We start from the raw sequence: 18,210 nt of genomic DNA, 5'->3' as shown, positions 1-18,210 counted from the left end.
TCTGTTCCATTCTGAAAAGCTCTACCCTGATCAGGTTTTAGTGACATATTTTAGAGAACGATTCTCCACTCCTACTTTCTTCTTCCTCATCGCATAAAAGTGTGGGTTGCAGCTGCTCCTACTGCTGTTACTTTGTATTTTGATCTACTTTCACTTTGTTTCTGTGCCCGGAAACAGTTCACACTAAGGAGTCCACTTTCAAAACCAAATGTCACCATTAGCTAATCCCAAGTGAATTGGTCCCTCTCTGAGTTTCACTTTGGCTCCACTTTAAACTAACCAGCTTGCAGGAATGACTGGCAAAAGGTAGGCCATACTGGGGGTCCACTACAGACTGGCAACTCCTGAGCACAACGAGTCATGTGCACGAGGAGTCTTGCAAAGCTTGACCTTGTTTGGATGTATCACAGGCACAAGGACACATAAGCTAGCTCTGCATTACAAAGGGGTTCTGCATGTGGCACTCCCCAAATTTACCACCATAGGTAACAGAGGTGGCTGGTAAAGATGACAGGACTCAGCATCACCTTTCTCCATCACAGGAAAGACAGGTCAATCTTACATCTCAAAAGAATATGTACCTACCCAAATTGGGGAGAGTGGGGAAGACTTTTGTTAATTATTAATTAAATTAATATTTAATTCCTTGAGGTCCCTTTAAGGTGACAGTACTGTCCAATGTCTGAGTCTTGGTAATGAGCCTCAAAGCAATGTTCCTGGTACCTTGGCTCCTTCTGCAGTGGGGTGGAATAGCAGAATCTCAGCGGGGCATGCCTCTTTGGTGCCAGTGTCATGTGTCCTCAACCGATCTCAAAGTGTCCATGTGAAATGAAAACTTGACAAGGCAGAAGGGGAGCCTCCTGGCTCTACATAGCCTCTGGGTCTTAGAGGAAGCATAAACACAGGTGACCAGTTTGGTCCGGACCAGCGTAGTTTGGATTTAAGTGTTTTAAGGCTCTGGCCCAAGGGAGTAAGCCCAATACTAAGTTTGAAGTCAAAGCTGGTTCATTTAATTTAGAAAAATACTGATATGCATGTGGATGTTCCCAAATCATATAAGCTGTCTATGCCGCTCAGTGGTATGTATTTCTGGACATTCTAAGTAATAGTCATAATTGCCACTAAATCTATCACTTACCTTTTAACTGTGTCCCAAGATCTTTATCTCATTTAATCCTTGCAAGAATTCTACAAAATCAGTAACATTCCATCCATTTTACAAAGGATAAAAACTGATTCAAAGAGGGTAAGACGTCTGTTCAAGTCGCATAGCTGACTGGAGTAGCCAGTGTTGGCACTCAAGGCAGATCTGTCTTATTCCAGAATATGTGTTCTTAACAATGTGCCGATGTTCATCAAAATTTGAAAGCTCCCAGGTGTTCAGGAAAGAAACGGAAGTTACCTGCTGAGCAAGAGTGCGATGGGGAGCCGGTTATATTTGTTTCTTGCTGTGTGGTGGGCTGGGTTTCCGCTCTCTGCGTAGTAGAAGATAAAGAAGCTACTGGAATGACAAGAATGGAAGAATGGTGTTCAATTTGTGGAGGAAAATTTCCACCCCCAAGAAAAATAAAAAACAAAACTAAAATCAGGAGTTACCCTTTGACTCTTTCTTAGAAAATATTCAAGGATGGCCTTCAGGCAGTATACTGCCACATAGGTATTTCATTATCATGAATAAATCTGATCTAGAGAATGATCTGGAGAGCTTATCAATAGACAGAATTATTTCATTTTTTATACTCCTAGGATCCCCCTGGCCTACAACAGTGCATCTTATGTAGGACACCCAATTAAACTTTTATTCATACCAACGACGTTGCATTTTGTGGACCAGGGCCTTGAGGTGGGCACTAATCCACTCTCCCCACTTCACAAGAACCCCAATCTGGTTTTCCTCACCTTATTCAAGTTCCTAATTATCCATCTGCACATCTTTCCAGGGAGATGCACACACTGACCAGCATGGAAAACATACTGACAATATTTAATTCCTTGAGGTCCCTTTAAGGTGACAGTACTGTCCAATGTCTGAGTCTTGGTAATGAGCCTCAAAGCAATGTTCCTGGTACCTTGGCTCCTTCTGCAGTTGTGTTTTGGTCACTCTTTTTATAAGACTGATTTCCTGTGTTATCTGATTCATCTTCCATTTCTCACCAAAAAGCTTCACCAAGAGTTCTCAGGGTTATGTTTCCTTTTCCTTTCTTGAAATCTCTTCTTTATTTTCTATCAGACATTTCACTTTACCTGAGAGTTGACCACTTGCCTCTTAATAAGATCTTTATATCCCTTCCCCTTAGAGCACCACAGAAAATCAGAGCAAGTTAGTGGTGCTGGCTGGACAAGAGTTCCCAAACCTGGGCTTTCCTCATTGCCTCTCACTGTTCTTTCTATTTCCACTCCCCCACCATGGTCTTCACATTTCAACATCATCTCTTCTCTTGTTTTGAACTGTCTTTTGTTTTTGGCGGGGTTTGTTTGTTTGTTTTTGCTTTCCTCTAATGCTCAAATCTGTAACAGGATGTGGCTCTCTTTAGGAACTATAGGAATTAAGAACAGGATGAATCAGAAAGTCAGATGATCAGTGTCTTCAGTCAACTTAAATCCATGCAAAAGACCTCTTGAGCTTAACTTCATCTGCTAGTTTGGGTCTTTGTGGTCATCTTTCTTTTCTCCTCTGCTCCTACAACTTTATATCCAACCAGTGCATGAATATTTTAGGCAACTAGCATGGACGGGGCACAGAGCACAGAGAGGGAATGGATGTAAAGATAAATTCCCCTGCCCTGGATCTGCTCCAGTGTTCACCTCCTTTCTATACTGTAAAGTTCAACTCTAAACTCAAACTCTTTAGGAAACTATCAGGATGCCTATGAGACTCAACTAATACTATCCCCCAGGAGGTCACATAAACCAACACTTTCCTTCTGAAACTCTGCTTTAAACAAAGGCCGTAACTTACACATGTTCACCAAACAAGGAGCACTAAGCCACCCACCTCTGCAGGCACAAACTATTAAGAAGCTAAATCAATATTGAGAAAGTCAACAGATGCTCTAGTGTGTTCGCTGCCTGGAACAAAACTATTTTTCTTACAGTTTCATGGCTCTAAAATCCCAGTTTTAACCTAAAGACATCTCTTTAAAACTCAGTTCAAAGTCCAATCCGTCAGATCCCTCCTGGTTGAATATAGACATGGTTCAACGGGAATGAAGGGAAATCGATATGTTCCATCAGACTTTTTCGGCTAAAAGGTTGTGACATTTGTGTTACTCCTCAGGATCCAGAGCCACTTTAAAGTGCCAAAGGGTTGTGGAGGCTTTGAGAACCTCCACTAAAAATTTACATTTTTAATCCGAAAAATAGAAAGTTTGAACCTAAACATGTCCTCAGAATGGCAAGCTATTTCCCCAGCTTTAAGTCAAATTATTCTCCACTTGTATTAACCTAAACTTTAATCTAACATAAAGTTGAACTATGAACTATGTAGCCAGAATTGAAAAAACAAACGTGTGCACTCTAAATCCCGTAAGTCCTTAAATCTGATGTTTACTTTGTCATCAGTATAAATAGCATTGCTCTGCTACATAAACAAATTAAAGGATGCCGGAAGCAAAACTGTGTAAGTCACTGACACCCTGAAAAGACAGGGTAATTGTATGAAGGCTTTTCCAGTGAGAATGCCAGATCAGGACAAATTCATCCAAACATAAGCTCTATGTTCATAATAGAAGGCAGCAAAGGCCCAACATTCAGATTAAAGGGGACAATCTTGACTCAGCCATTTTCTATTCGTATGACTGTCAGCACTGAAATTAGACTCTGTGCCTCGGTCCTCACAAATGTAAACTAGGATTGAATCACACCTACAAGGCGTAGGATTGTCATAAGAATGAAGTGGCTTAATACTTGTAAAGCAGTTAGTGTGGTTCTAGAGTAAACATTAACTTCACTGAAATCTTATCCTCAAGTGTTGGGTGAGACTTCAGAATGGATTAAATGATCTCTATTCAGAGCTCCTTGTAAGGACAGAATCTCATTCACCTGACCCTGTTCTGGCATTCCCTATTTTTCCTCATAAGTCTGTGTTCAACTGGGCCAAATCCCCACCATCCTCCTTAGATGTCCAAGATCAGTGGTCTCGCTTTTTTATTTCTAATTTTTTTTTTTTTTTTGCTATTAATGAATTCCTTTGAGAATCTGATAAAAAGCTATAGGGTCCCCTCACTCTGAAGATGCTTATACATACAAAAGGTGAATATAACATGGGACGGACGCTCACAGATTCTGTGAAGCCAGGTTTGGAAGTCTGTTCAAATCCTTACCCCAGATTGCACTTCTGCCTTAACACAACACCCTGGATGGTCTATATCCTCCCTTTTAAAGCCTTCTGGGCTCAGAAGCACATCTGTTTACCTGGCTGGAGGTTCTCTGTGGGTGCTGGCACTGGAAGAGCAGAGGTAGAGGCCCTCGTTGTTGTTGGAGCAGTGGTGACCATCGTTGTTGGTAGAGCAGTAGTGGTCGTCATTGGTGGTGGAGTAGTAGTAGTGGTAGTTGGTGGAGTAGTAATGGTGATCGTTGTTGATGGAGTAGTATTAGTGGTGGTAGTTGGTGGTGGAGTAGTAGTCGTGGTAGTTGGTGGAGTAGTAGTAGCGGTGGTCATTGGTGGAGTAATAGTGGTCATTACTGTTGTCGTAGGTGGAGCTAGAAATCAACATGAAAGCAAGGATTCATCAAGCAGCAGGAAACAAGAGTCGTGTGCTGGGCCTGTGCACCAACACAACCACTGGGACTGTCCCCAGGCAGAAGTGAGCACTTATCTCTCATGAACTCAGAGTTCTCCTCATTGGTCAACTAGAATATGTGACTGAGGAGGGAGTGAAGACATGTTCACAACAAGGAAACAGCTGCATTGAAAGGAGTATATATGGGGAGGTTTGGATATAAAAAAATGACACCTGGGATTTGTATCGAAGCCCTTTGAAAAGACTAGTCCCGCATATCAGATTTATGTATCTTCATAAATGTCAGTGAGGTAGGGAAAAAAGTCTAGAGCCCGAAGCCATGTTTGTCCTCAGTGGCGTGTGACTAGGACCTAAAGAGTAGTTCCCAAGAACCAGAATATTTACCAAACAAATAGCATTCCGTTCAGTCAGTCCTAAGGGTACCCTCCCAACAGACCTGCCTCCTAAATGTGGATTAATTCACACCATTATCAAACGCTAGATAACACAGATGCCTTGTGCATTTGGTTTGAAGGTGGACTAGACCTTTTAAGGTTCCTTCCTTCCTAAGGGATAATAACAAAAGGTAATGACTTTGTCTCTTTCCAGAGTCAGAAATGGTATAGGACTCCAAACCACTTACTGAAGTCCTCAGAGCTACCCAGAGAAAGAACTGCAACTAGGATTAACCCAAAACACAGTGCCTGGCACAAAAGCAGACATTGTAGGATTGAATCAAGAATGTGTACTTTTTTCTCACCAGGCATCTTTTTTGCCCACAAGAAGTATTCTTAAATTTCAACTCTACTAATTATAAATTAGAAGCTCAAATCTCTTGAATAGGAGACAATTGGTGTGAAAACTCTTTTGAGGGATTGAAGTCAATTTAATTTGGAAACTAACTAATTTTTACCTTAAAGAAGAAAAACGTTTTTTTCAACAAATATTTAGGAGTGTCTATTATGTACAAGGCATTAGTAAATGTTTTAGGCTTTGGGGGTCCTGTGATCTCAGTGGTAATTGCTCAACTCTGTCAGTGTGAAAACAGCCATAGACAGTATACAAACTAATGGGTGTGGCTGTGTTCCAATAAAACTTTATTTATAAAACTGTTGGTGAGCCTGTTTTATAATCTGATCTGGTCCTAGGGCTACAGTTTGCTGACCCTGCTCTAACAGTGTAGTTAGAGGTTTTTAAGAAGAGTGCAATTCAATCCCCTCCCTTCAGTTTGAGATCAAATCTAGAGAAAAAAGGAAGCAAGCAAAAAAGTCTGATCAAAGGCTATAAAAAGGAAGAAACCTAATTGGCTTGTTTAACTAATGTGTCTTCCTCAGTGGTAAGTATTTTCTGAGGAAGAATCTAGGAAACTAAGGGTAGAGGAGCTGCTGAGGAAGAGCCCTAACGGAAGGTTGAAAAGTAAGCTGATTCTGTGAAAAGTGCAAGAAAACTTAAGCAAAAAATTGGATTGGAGGCAGAGAGTCACTTTGGCTCAGTTACGGACCCGTTTCCCCCTGGACAGAGCAGTGGCTTTGTAAATATTCATCTATTAAAGAATTTCCAAGCCCTCTAAAAGTCCCCTACTGGGACCTCCCTGGTGGTGCAGTGGTTAAGAATCCACCTGCCAATGCAGGGGACAAGGGTTCGAGCTCTGGTCTGGGAAGATCCCACATGCCGCCGAGCAACTAAGCCGGTGCGCTACAACTACTGAGCCTGCGCTCTAGAGCCTGCACGCCACAACTACTGAGCCCGTAAGCCACAACTACTGAAGCCTGCATGCCTAGAGCCCGTGCTCCGCAACAAGAGAAGCCACCGCAATGAGAAGCCCACGCACTGCGATTAAGAGCAGCCCCACTCTCTGCAACTAGAGAAAGCCCGTGCGCAGCAACAAAGACCCGACACAGCCAAAAATAAATAAATTAAAACAAAACAAAAAGAAACAAAAAAGTCCCCTACTAATTTCTTTCTCTATCCTTTTTAAAAAATATTCAGCCAGACCAATCAGATAATTTCACAACTCCAAGAATAATCTCTTCTCCACACGTTGCCTCGTCACATGTCTACAGCGCCAGCCTCTTTTGGCGTCCTTAAATTGCCTCCTACATATAGGTTCCCCAGAGTCAGCTATTTGCTGCATCAGAATTGACCTTATTTTACCTGCCTTTATAAAGGACACAAGCCAAGTACAAAAGTTGGGAGATTGCAATATCAAGTTCATTTAAATCAAAAAAGAGTCATAGCTTATGAAGGCCACAGGTATTGGATTCTGTTGTCAATAGAAGACTTTAGTGGGAGAAGATTCATTAGGAAAGAGCATCAGAAACCAGGAAATCCTGAAGAACCTGCTCCTTTCATCAAATGGCAAGAAAAATTAGGATGTCTACATCAATATGGAAAAATGTAAACTTCCCAGATTTTTGGATTTTATGAAATTCTTAAAAGCAACAGGTGAACGTTATTGAGATGCAAATGTTTTCATACTGCAATAAAGCCATTTTATTTTTTCAACAGTCAATTTAGTGATATGGTGTGAAATATGCTTCAAAAAATCCAAGAAAGGACAGAGGGAGGGGGTGAAACTATATAGGCTTATACAATGTATATGCAACAAGACTGAATCGATGATTGTTAAAGCCAAATGATACATCTACTTGACAGGACCTTATATTACCTATTTTATATGTATGAATTCTCTATAAGTCTTAAAATGTTAAGACAGGACACTTGAGAATTCTTCTAAGACATAACCTCAGAGAAAAGGGCAGTTCTTCAAGTGGAATAAATTTACCTCCATAAAAATGTTCACTATATTTCACTGTGGAACAGTGAATGCTTTTTCATGAACCAACTAGCATTTTTGAAGCACTGCTTTAGGAGATAGTTTGCTGACTGGGAAGATCTCTAGACTATGGTCTTGAATCAAGGTTAGTCTTTTTTTTAATTAATTTAGTTTTTATTTGATCTATTTTTGACTGTGTTGGGTCTTAACACTTCATTCTACACAAATAGAAGTTACTCTATTCCAAAAGTTATTAGAAAACAAGATTATAGGAACCTCCTCTTTCCCTAATAAAGGAAGACAGTTAATATCAAACAGAAAACTCTTATCTCTGGGAACCCACAGGAAGTAATCAAAGGAAGGAGGAAGACAAGCTCACCTGGCTTTATACTCAAGTCTAGGGTGATTTTTATATCATTGAACCACCCTCTCTTCTCAACACGGCAACAATACAAGCCACTGTCAGCCTGGGTTGCATTCTCTATGGTCAAAGACACATCCCCTTCGCCAATGTTTCCGTTTAGCTTATAACGTTTGTCCTTCTGAAAGGTGACACTGTATCCATTAGTCCAGATAATGTCACTTCCGCAGTGAGTTAAAGGACATGCCCCTTGGCCCCAGCACATGCTCGTGACTTCTCCACCATAGGTGCAGGGTAGCCTGACAGACTGACCCTCCACTCCAGTCACTTGTGGGTAAGACGTTACACCATCTGTAAATAAAGAGAAACCTGAGCATGAGGTCTCAATATTTTAACTTTAATTTCATTCTCATTTTTTTTCTTTATATAGCTTCTTTGGTTTGTAATCATCTGACTATATCTTGAGTTTTAAAATTTAGTATAAGCATTTTTCTATGTTAACATATTCTTTAGCAGCATTACTATTTACTAGATATATTTGTAGATAAAACATCATAAAACGTTTTTCTGTATTCAGGATTATTTCCTAATAGGAAAAGACTTCCAAGAAAGAAAGTATCGGGATAAAAGGCAGAAATATATTCAGTCTCTTGGTGAATATGACCAAATTTCTTTCCAAAAGGTTTGAAACAAATGATACTCCAGTAATGCATGAGTGTGTGTGTACTTCATCCTGTGTTTGACAGGTATCTGCTTATTTAATAGGTAATACATACATGCGGCTTTTCCTCTCCCTTAGATTCAATCACTGTCTCAGTTGAAATCTGTTTTAAAAAGTCTATTGCATTTAAAGTTTTGATTTTCAATTTTTATTGCAATTTAAAAAATTGCTATTGCAAATAAAGTCACCTCACAACCCCTCTCTTAATTAAAAAAAAAAAAATCAGAGCTAATGTTTTACTTAAAGCAGCATTGACTAGAAGGCAGAAGCCTAGTAAACTCTTTAGAAATCAGTTCTTAGAAAAAAGGGTTTATAATAGTTTCAGGAGGAACTGAGGCTTATCATGCTTTACGATCAATCCAAAAAATTTAAGCAGGGATCCTTTCTCGTGAGTTGATGACAGCCCTGCAATGCAGGTGGTAAGGTCCACTTACCCAGGTGAAACCAAAAAATCAGAGAATATTCGATCAAATACTAAATTTTGCCTCTTAAAAACAAAGAGGCAGGAAAACTCTCTCCTGTGGCAGTGGCTTAAAAAACCCTGAATTGCCAAATGCAGTCTGGGTGGTCCTTGAAAGAAATCTGAGATTCAACAGTTAATCATAGTTAGGACTGAGCTGTGAGTTTGTGAGTCTATATTTTTCACTGGAATTCTGATAATATTTAATTTTGCTTAATGTCATTTTTGGACTACAAAGGTAATACATGCTAATTACAAAAATTTAAGTTTTAGAAGTATAATTTAAAAATGTACTTTCCTCACATTCCCACCTCTAGAGATTGTTTTTAAAACTTAAGATATGTCTATTTCTAAAATTTTTCCCTATCTCACAGAATGTTTTGAATTAACATATTTTTCTTTTTAAATTTTTTTTTTGGCCACACCAGGAGGCATGTGGGATCTTAGTTCCCCAACCAGGGATCAAACCCTAGCCCCCTGCTTTGCAGTCACGGAATCTTAATCACTGGACTGCCAGGAAAGTTAAAATATTTTGTTTTTAAAAGAAATAGTTGCACATGGTTAAAAAAAATCAAACGGCACAAAATGGTACAATAAAGCACTCGTCTCCTTCCCACCCTATCCCCTTTTCTTCTTCCCGTCCCCTTCCACACTGTGATAACAACTGTTACTCTTTGCTACATACACTTGAGTAGTTCATGCATACACAACCATCTACCTACTCCTTTCTTTGGTTTCAACACAAATGGCAGCACATGTCATCCTCTACTGCATCATGCCTTGTTCACCTACCCATAGATTTTGTAATTCTTAGCACTTATGCAATTTCTTTGGTTTAAGGTGTCACCCCGGTTCTTTGGTCACTAGTTGACCCCATTACCTTCCAACAAACCCCAAGAACACCTACCCTCCCCCACCACACCCACACACACCCCATACTCCCCCTTCCTCAGCACTTCCAAAGAACAGCCCACCTATTCACTTACCTGTCAGAAGGAGTATGAGGCCCAGGATGGCTACCCACGGATGCATGATGGTATCGGCCTGAAGGAAAGACAGAGCACGCTGGTTGGTGTGCCCCCAAACCAGATGGTATCAGAACGAGTCTTAATTCTCAGATTGCAACTTCTCCTTTCACCCTGATGGGGGGAATCACATAAGACTACCTGCTGGAAACAAGACCATGCAAAGGCTTCAGGTCTGCTGGCTCCAGGTGACTGAGGGCTCTGCCCCTTCCAACAGAAAGGCAAAGGTGTCCTCTGAAGCAGTCCCCTCTTCCCCAGCTCCTTTCCTATACTTGGAGTCCAAACTGACTCCAGGTGCTGACAGAGGAGATAAGGGAGCAAACAGGAAGGAAACCAGAGGCCGGCTTAGCCAAGGACACCAGAGCAAAGACCAGACTTCCCGTGGCAAAGGTGCACTTACCCTTTGCCTCGAAGATGAGAGTCAGCTGGCCTTCTGGAGAGGGCAGGGGACTTCCTTCCTGCTCTGTGGCCACAACGGCTAGTCTCCAGCCTCAGTCAAATTGTCAAGTGCCCACTGATATAAAAACGCACAACATGAGAGTTGTGAGTTTCAGTTTTCTTTGGGGACTTACTGAGGACTGTCTTTGGCCCAGGAGACTGCCTTTCAGAGAGTTCTGAGGAACCTCTCCCAAGAGACAGAGGTGGAGAGATAAGCATATATATGATTTTGGAGAAGTACAATCAGGCACACATCTCGGTAGAAGGTCGCCGCTGGTCACAAGGAACAGATATCTCAGTTAATGACTAGTGCTTTTCTAAGTACGGGAAGATGAAAGAAATTTGGATTCATAAAATTTTCTCCTGAAAACATCTAACTATCTGAAGGCCTGTTCAACCAGTTTTCCCAGAGCACAGAGTGCCATTCCTGATCACTGCCCTGAACTCCTTTCAGGGTGTATTGAACATCAGGGACTACAGTGGCTAGTGACTTAACTCTTACAGAATCAGATGGAGAGTGACACCGTTTAGCTGGAGTGCCCCCTCATGGTTATAAATTCAATCATTATTTGGGAGGCAATTCAGGACCATTTTATCCCACAGTGCTAAGAATACTCTTTCCTCAGTCAGGCCAGGATTCTGTTGATCCTCAGTTTGCTATTATTGGACTAGGCATGGCTAATAGTAGCTAAAAGTCTCTGGACCACCTGTCTTACTAGTCTGCTATGGTCCAGGCAAAGATTCCCTCTTGTTGCTTCTTCCCATATCGAGAGTTACACTATTACAATCTTGAGTTCATAAAGAAATATATATATGTGTGTGTCAATCATTTCAAGTTGCCTAGTCATCATTTTTATCAGAGATTCAGTCACACGTTTGGTAATGCAAGAAACAACAACCTTGTAAAATACGCAGAATACAAATAATATAGCTAGTAGCATTAACAGGGTCATAGGTAAATATTTAAGCCAAGAGCTTCCATTAGGTGCGGTCCAGTATATTCCCAGCTCATCTGACTCAGTCTCTCCTCTACCAATCGCTATCTTAAAAGTAATGAAATATTGGTGTTGTTCATAAGGCACCCGGCCTAATTTCCTAGTGTTATTAGGCTGACTATCCTTAGTTTAACTGTTCCCAATATAAGGGAGCTTTTAAACTTAAATGACTTAAATAGTCTGGTGATAGTCATATAAATCCACCCCATAACTGAAGGAGGGTCCCTCCTAATAAATGGGAAGTTATATTCTTTGACTGAAATTTAGCTTGTTCTTATTGAGCTTGAGTAACTTTAAAAGAAAATTCATATGTATAGCCATGGTCAGAGCAAGTACGGTTGATTGGCCAAGTGAGAGGGTCCCATCTAGTAATATCAATATAGCTCAAACAGAACTATAACTTCTTTCTTCTAAAGTAAATTTCCTAAGGGCCATCCAATTAGAACCTTGGAGAGGAGAAATTCACCAAGGTAACCCAGAAATATTGGATGTAGGTAATTGACCAGAAACCCAACAATTGGATTAATTTCTAAACTCTGTGTAGGATTTATGCCCATGATAGAAAAACATGGATTTATGCAAAAGTCCAAGAAATTATTATAAAGAATTATATAATTATATTCATATTTCTATAATTTTAATTGTATGATATTATTATCTAATGTAATTATTATATTGAAAACATGATAAATAATCATATGGGTCAGGTCTGGCATCTAGGAAGAGCCATCTACTTCTGATGTTGTCGTCTTCTTGTCTTGGTGTGAGTGCAGTTTCTCCTCTGTTTGAGCATTGTTTTAAGGTGAGTTTGAGGTCAGCAGTTCTCTCTATAGGCCAGTCCAGTGCAGGGGCCCTTTCTAAGTGGAAAATATGAATCCAAAAGTCAATTTCCTTCAGTCTTTCTGTGCATGAGCTAGTTAAGAGTACCTGATAAGGGTCCTTCCATCTAGGTTGGAGAAAATCCTTTAAATGATGCCTTTTCCAATATGCATAATCTTCTGGTTATAGTTCATGGGGCATCTGATCTTCATCCAAAGATAGATTACTGTGATAGGCTTCAGAAACAAACTTAGAGTGTCCTTTTAATAATTCAGTTAAACTTTACAATAATGTAACGTTAACAACAGGGGGCTATCTGGTAAGTGAGTCTTAGGCAGTAAATACAGACCTCAATTAACAACACTAGAATTTAATATCCACTGAAACATAATTTTTCTCTCAAAAATTACCCTGATTTCTATCAAATATAGCCAAATTAAGAGTAATTTGTTTGCAAAAATAAGTCTGGTTTCAATAAACTTGGCCTGATTATTTACATAAGTGTAACTGATCATACGGGCTTTTTTTAAAAATTGGCTTTGCTGGAACTTTTTATAAAGAATCTCAGATTGAATTTTTTAAAGGCTTCTCAAGGCCAGAAAAGCCATCCCATGGGCTTGCCATCAGATCCCACCTACAATATCTACAGATTTGGGTGAATTCCTCTCTTCTCAAGGTCCCAAAATATCTTCAGATTCCTGCATCTATCAGGAGGTGGCCTCCCTTATTCACTTGATAAGGCTGCTAGTAACATAAGGGTTTACAGTTTTGGAGGAATCAGGTAGAAAGAAAAGATATATGTTTCAGTTCTGCTTACGAAGGTATCATTTACCAAATTACTGTAAGTCATAATTAGCTTAAAGGGAAAGGTTTCCTTATATCTGGAAAACAGATTAAAAGGCAGTAATATTTCAGAAAAGAAAAAGGCAGTAATATTTCAGAAAAAAAATTATAACCATATTGATCAGTTCACTGAGTCCTATGTAATTTTCGATCTTTTGTTAACAGTTTTATGAAGAGTTTTACAAGCCTGTGCTTGTCAAAAGTCCTTTCTATGAATTTTCCTTAGGATGAAACATTTTTGCAAAGACATCAGAATCAAACCATAACTGTCTATGAATGACAAAGATTTTAAAAGGCATGGTTAAAGATCTGATTGCAAAAACTACAATGAGCTATCACCTCACACCAGTCAAAATGGCTATCATCAAAAAATCCACAAACAATAAATGCTGGAGAGGGTGTGGAGAGACGGGAACCCTCCTACACTGTTGGTGGGAATGTAAATTGGTACAGCCACCATGCAGACCAGTATGGAGGTTCCTTAAAAAACTAAAAATACAGCTACCGTATGACCCTACAATCCCACTCTTGGGCATATATCCGGAGAAAAACATGGTCTGAAAGGATACATGCACCCCCAATGTTCATTGCAGCACTGTTTACAATAGTAAAGACATGGAAGCAACCTAAACGTCCATTGACAGAGGAATGGATAAAGAAGATGTGGTACATACATACAATGGAATATTACTCAGCCATTAAAAAGAACGAAATAGTGCCATTTGCAGCAACATGGATGGACCTAGAGATTGTCATACTGAGTGAGGTAAGTCAGAGAAAGAGAAATATCATATGATATCGCTTATATGCAACTCTAAAAAGAAATGATACAAATGAAAGTATTTACAAAACAGAAACAAACTCAGACATAGAGAACAAACTTATGGTTACCTGGGAGAAGGGTGGAGGGAAGGGATAGTTAGGGAGTTAGGGATTGACATGTACACACTGCTATATTTAAAAAGGATAACCAACAAGGACCTACTGTATAGCACAAGGAACTCTGCTCAATGTTACGTGGCAGCCTGGAGGGGAGTTTGGGGGAGAACGGATGCATGTATATGTATGGCTGAGTTGCTTTGCTGTGCACCTGAAACCATCACAACATTGTTAATTGGCTATACTCCGATATAAAATAAAAAGTTAAAAAAAAAGATCTGATTGTGATGCAATTGGCAAAGAAATTTGTTTCATAACATTTTAAGATAATAATCAATTATGACTGATAGCATTTTACTAAGATATACCAGGTTTTTAGGAATTCCAATAATTTCTAGAATATCTATATTAATAACATTTCCCCCTAAATATAGCCTAAGAATGTTTATCACAATTCATTTGAAATGCTTCCCATGTAATTTAACATACCAAATAAGCCTAATTAGTTTAATATTTCTCTGTTAAGGAGAGAACACAATTCCCTTGAGGTATTCCAGGGCCTTTTGGAAAACCTCAAAGTTAGCTAGAGGTCAAATATAAACTTCAATTAGAATGTGATCTTTGGGAAGTTTGCCAAAAATATCAAAAGACTTTAAAACACTTGGCATCATAGGTCACTGTGAAACAATACTCATTCACTTAATCAGGAGACAATAAAAGATTTCAAAGGCAAATACAGAAAGTTATTACAAATTACTTAAAACATAAAGAAAATTTACAGTCTGTTATAAAAAGCAGATCAATATTCTAAGAAAACACTCCCCTCTTAATACAGGAAAAAACAAAATCAGGTTTTGTACCATTTTACCTTTAATACTGAAATTCATTTGCTCAGTTAAATTTATTCTAATCTTAGTTCTGACCATCCAAAAATCTCCCCTCTAAAGTTTCTTATTTTTTCTCTCAAACCTTCTTAAATTTTCTATACCCATATTAATTTGTCTCTTCTTTCCCATTTAGAAATAACTAGCATTAGGACAAAATTATTTTCTTTTTCCTTAACAAAATACATTTTTATTTCTTACACCTTCTTTTTTCTTGCATACAAAGATGTTTTCCATATTAACTTAGTAGTCTAATTACATATATTAATTAGAATGCTCAACTTTTAAAAACCTTAATTTGTAGTGAAAACTAAGAAGTAAGCAATTAGGAACTGTCTTTTACATTAGCATTCTATAGATTGGCAAACTTTAAATACTACTTATAATTTCTAAGAAACATGTGATTTCTTAAAGAAAATGTCTCCAAATGTATGTGGCACCAAATATGTTTATTAATAGTCCTAAATCTCTTTAATTTCTCTGCAAAATGATGCCTATGTTCAGTAATTAATGTTCCAGTTACCTTATTTTATTTGGGAAGGACATCAATATTTAATAAATTTCCATCATTTAACTTATTTTAGCAAAATTCTAAAGTTTCAAGTTACCAAATATTTTCAAGTAGACTATTTTCAAGTAGACATTCCTAAAACATAATTATTTCTAAAGAGTTTACCTAAAAGTTCTTATCTCACTTACATTTAATAGACTTATAAAAAATTTCATCATACCAAGTTATTTTTCTTGCTGACAGATATAAGAACTTATTCTAGTAAATCTAGGTACAATAAAAGTATTATATTTATGTTGATGGCTCTAAAGACATGTCTATATTAATTAAACCAACAAACTCTAACTTTTATAACAAATATTAATTTAATACTGAATATTTCCCAGTTCACATGAACCTAAAATTCATCTGGGCTAGTTTATTATATATTTCTGAGAATTTATATAAGCACTTAATTTCCTTTAAGTCAATTAAATAGAGCTCATTTACAAATTAGTTTTGGTAATACTCTCCAGAGGTAGAGACCTATCATATCTATAAGGCACACACAGACATGTAGCTTCATCTTAAAACTTAGTCACATATCAGTTATTACAATATAAAACTCACTAGTTTTTAAATAACAGTTGGAATAAGTTGTTTACTTGCTGGTATTTTAAAAAGCCTTTCCCCCTTTTTTCTCAGTTCCAGGAATTGAAGATGGTCTAGATAAGATAATGGATCCTGAGAGCGCTGCTAGAACATTTACATCTCAAGGCACAGGGAGAGAAATGCAAGGTTCTCCTAGAAGGACTTGTTTCCTTAGAGTCAGAATTCTTTAAAGATGTAGGCTGACATTCTGAAGCCCCTATTTTAGGAAAGACCTTAGGCCAGCTTCCCACCTAATCACCCAGTCCAGACTGCTCCAGTCTCTTTCAGCCAAAGTCCTCCAATATCTTTCAACTGGGTGGGGGTGGGGACAATTAGGGGCAGGTAGTTATTATACACCACCAAATAAAACTCAGGATCATCCACCGATTATCAGGAGATCTGAGAACCAGAAAGGCCTACTCAAATTCATCTGGAGACGCTGAGGGGGTAGACAGACAGAAGGGCAATGGGTCCTGCTGGTACCAAGGGCTCTGGGTCCTAAGCTCAGGGAAAGGACAGAAGTCTGCTCTGCATCCCTTCATGGTCCTCAAAACTGTCAACTGAAACAAAAATGTACAATGTGCCCATGAGTTTCTGTTTTATTTGGGGACTTAATGAGGACCAGGAGACAAGCCTCTCAGAGAGCTCTGAGGAACTGCTCCAAAGGAGGTGGCCTTGGGGGGAGGGGAGGTCAGCATGTTTGTGATTATGGAGCCGTGCAGTCAAGCAGATGTCTCGGTAGAAGGTTGCTAGTCACAAGGGACAGCTATTTCAGTTAATGATTTTAGTGCTTTTCTAAGGTCGGAAAGATGAAAAAAATTTTGGATTCATAAAATTTTCTCTTAAAGATATCTATCTGAAGGCCTGTTCTGCCAGTCTCCACAAAGCATAGAGTGCCTCATTCCTGATCTCTGCTCCAAACTCCTTTCAGGGTGTGTTGAAGGTCAGCGACTGTAGTGGCTACTGACTCAATTCTTGTAGAGCCAGGTGGGGAGCGACATTCTTTAGATGACACAAGAATTAAGCAAAAATGCAAACCATTATACCTCACCATTCATGCTACAGGATACAATGTCACAGACCACATCTTACTGAGTGATATCTGGAGAATGTTTCAGGAAGCAGAGTCTGGACTAGACTTGGGTTTAGATCCCAGCTCTGCCACTTACAAAGCTGGGTATCCCTGTGGGTTATGGAGTTCCTCCAAGCCTTGATTTCTTCCTTTGGAAAATAGCACTAAAAATACTTGCTCTATCTCCCTCAGAGACTGTTCCTTATGAGCAAAAGGGCTGTGGGAGAACTTAAACTAAACTTAAATAGGCGCTGATACTAGCTAAGGTTTTTGGAGAATATACTGTGTAGCAGCCTCTGTGTCAAGCGCCCACATGAATTTAATCTTCACAGAACCCCTTAGGCAGGGGCTGTTATTAACCCCATTCATGGAAGAGGAAGCTGAGGCTTCCAGAGGTTAAATGAGCCTAGATTCCAGATGAGGGCTTCTGACTTTTGCTCTTAATCATTAAACCATACAAACAAGTATAAGCCTGGCTAGTGTTTCATTAACTCTCCTTCTGGTCTAAAGATTCACTAATTTCCTCTCAGGGAGGCACTGGTGCTCCGTTTCTAGGCTTCTCGCAGCTCATGACAGGCTTCCTGGAGAAGCTGACGATGACCTTGGCATCCTGTGGTCATGGGTCCTGTACTGCCCAGAAATGTGAACCCTGCTCTCTAGCAGCCTCTGAACTCGGAAGAGGCCTAAAGCCTGATGCTGTAAACTGGAGGCCCAAAGACTATATCTGGCCTGCAGAAGTACTTTGTACACAGTGTTTAAAATTTTATTTCTTAATTAATAGCCAAAATTAAAAATCCAGAGAGCTCACGTGAGAACTCAGCTTTTTGTGTTTTGTGAAATAAAATGAGACGTCAGGGCTTCCCTGGTGGCGCAGTGGTTGAGAGTCCGCCTGCCGATGCAGGGGACACGGGTTTGTGCCCTGGTCCGGGAAGATCCCACATGCCGCGGAGCGGCTGGGCCCGTGAGCCATGGCCGCTGAGCCTGCGCGTCTGCAGCCTGTGCTGCGCAACGGGAGAGGCCACAACAGTGAGAGGCCTGCATACTGCAAAAAAAAAAAAAAAAAAAAAAGAGGCAA

The 18,210-nt window shown here is 39.4% G+C and overlaps 1 protein-coding gene across 1 annotated transcript in view; it reads right to left on the bottom strand.

The window, feature by feature from the left end:
* The window catches only part of HAVCR1 (hepatitis A virus cellular receptor 1), a 42,518-nt gene that overhangs the window by 13,696 nt on the left and 10,612 nt on the right, over positions 1–18,210 (bottom strand). Inside the window, exons 2-5 of the mRNA XM_024760156.1 lie at positions 10,026–10,083; positions 7,877–8,209; positions 4,414–4,701; positions 1,403–1,501 (exon numbers count right to left, since the gene is read on the bottom strand). Of these exons, the coding sequence (XP_024615924.1) occupies positions 1,403–1,501; positions 4,414–4,701; positions 7,877–8,209; positions 10,026–10,083 (778 nt within the window). The remainder of the gene's footprint in view (positions 1–1,402; positions 1,502–4,413; positions 4,702–7,876; positions 8,210–10,025; positions 10,084–18,210) is intronic.

This window comes from Neophocaena asiaeorientalis, unplaced genomic scaffold (genome assembly GCF_003031525.2).
Source record: "Neophocaena asiaeorientalis asiaeorientalis breed wild unplaced genomic scaffold, Neophocaena_asiaeorientalis_V1.1 scaffold336, whole genome shotgun sequence".
NCBI lineage: Eukaryota > Metazoa > Chordata > Mammalia > Artiodactyla > Phocoenidae > Neophocaena > Neophocaena asiaeorientalis.
The sequence above is the reverse complement of the archived record's forward strand: the minus strand, read 5'-3'. Positions and strand labels throughout refer to the sequence as shown.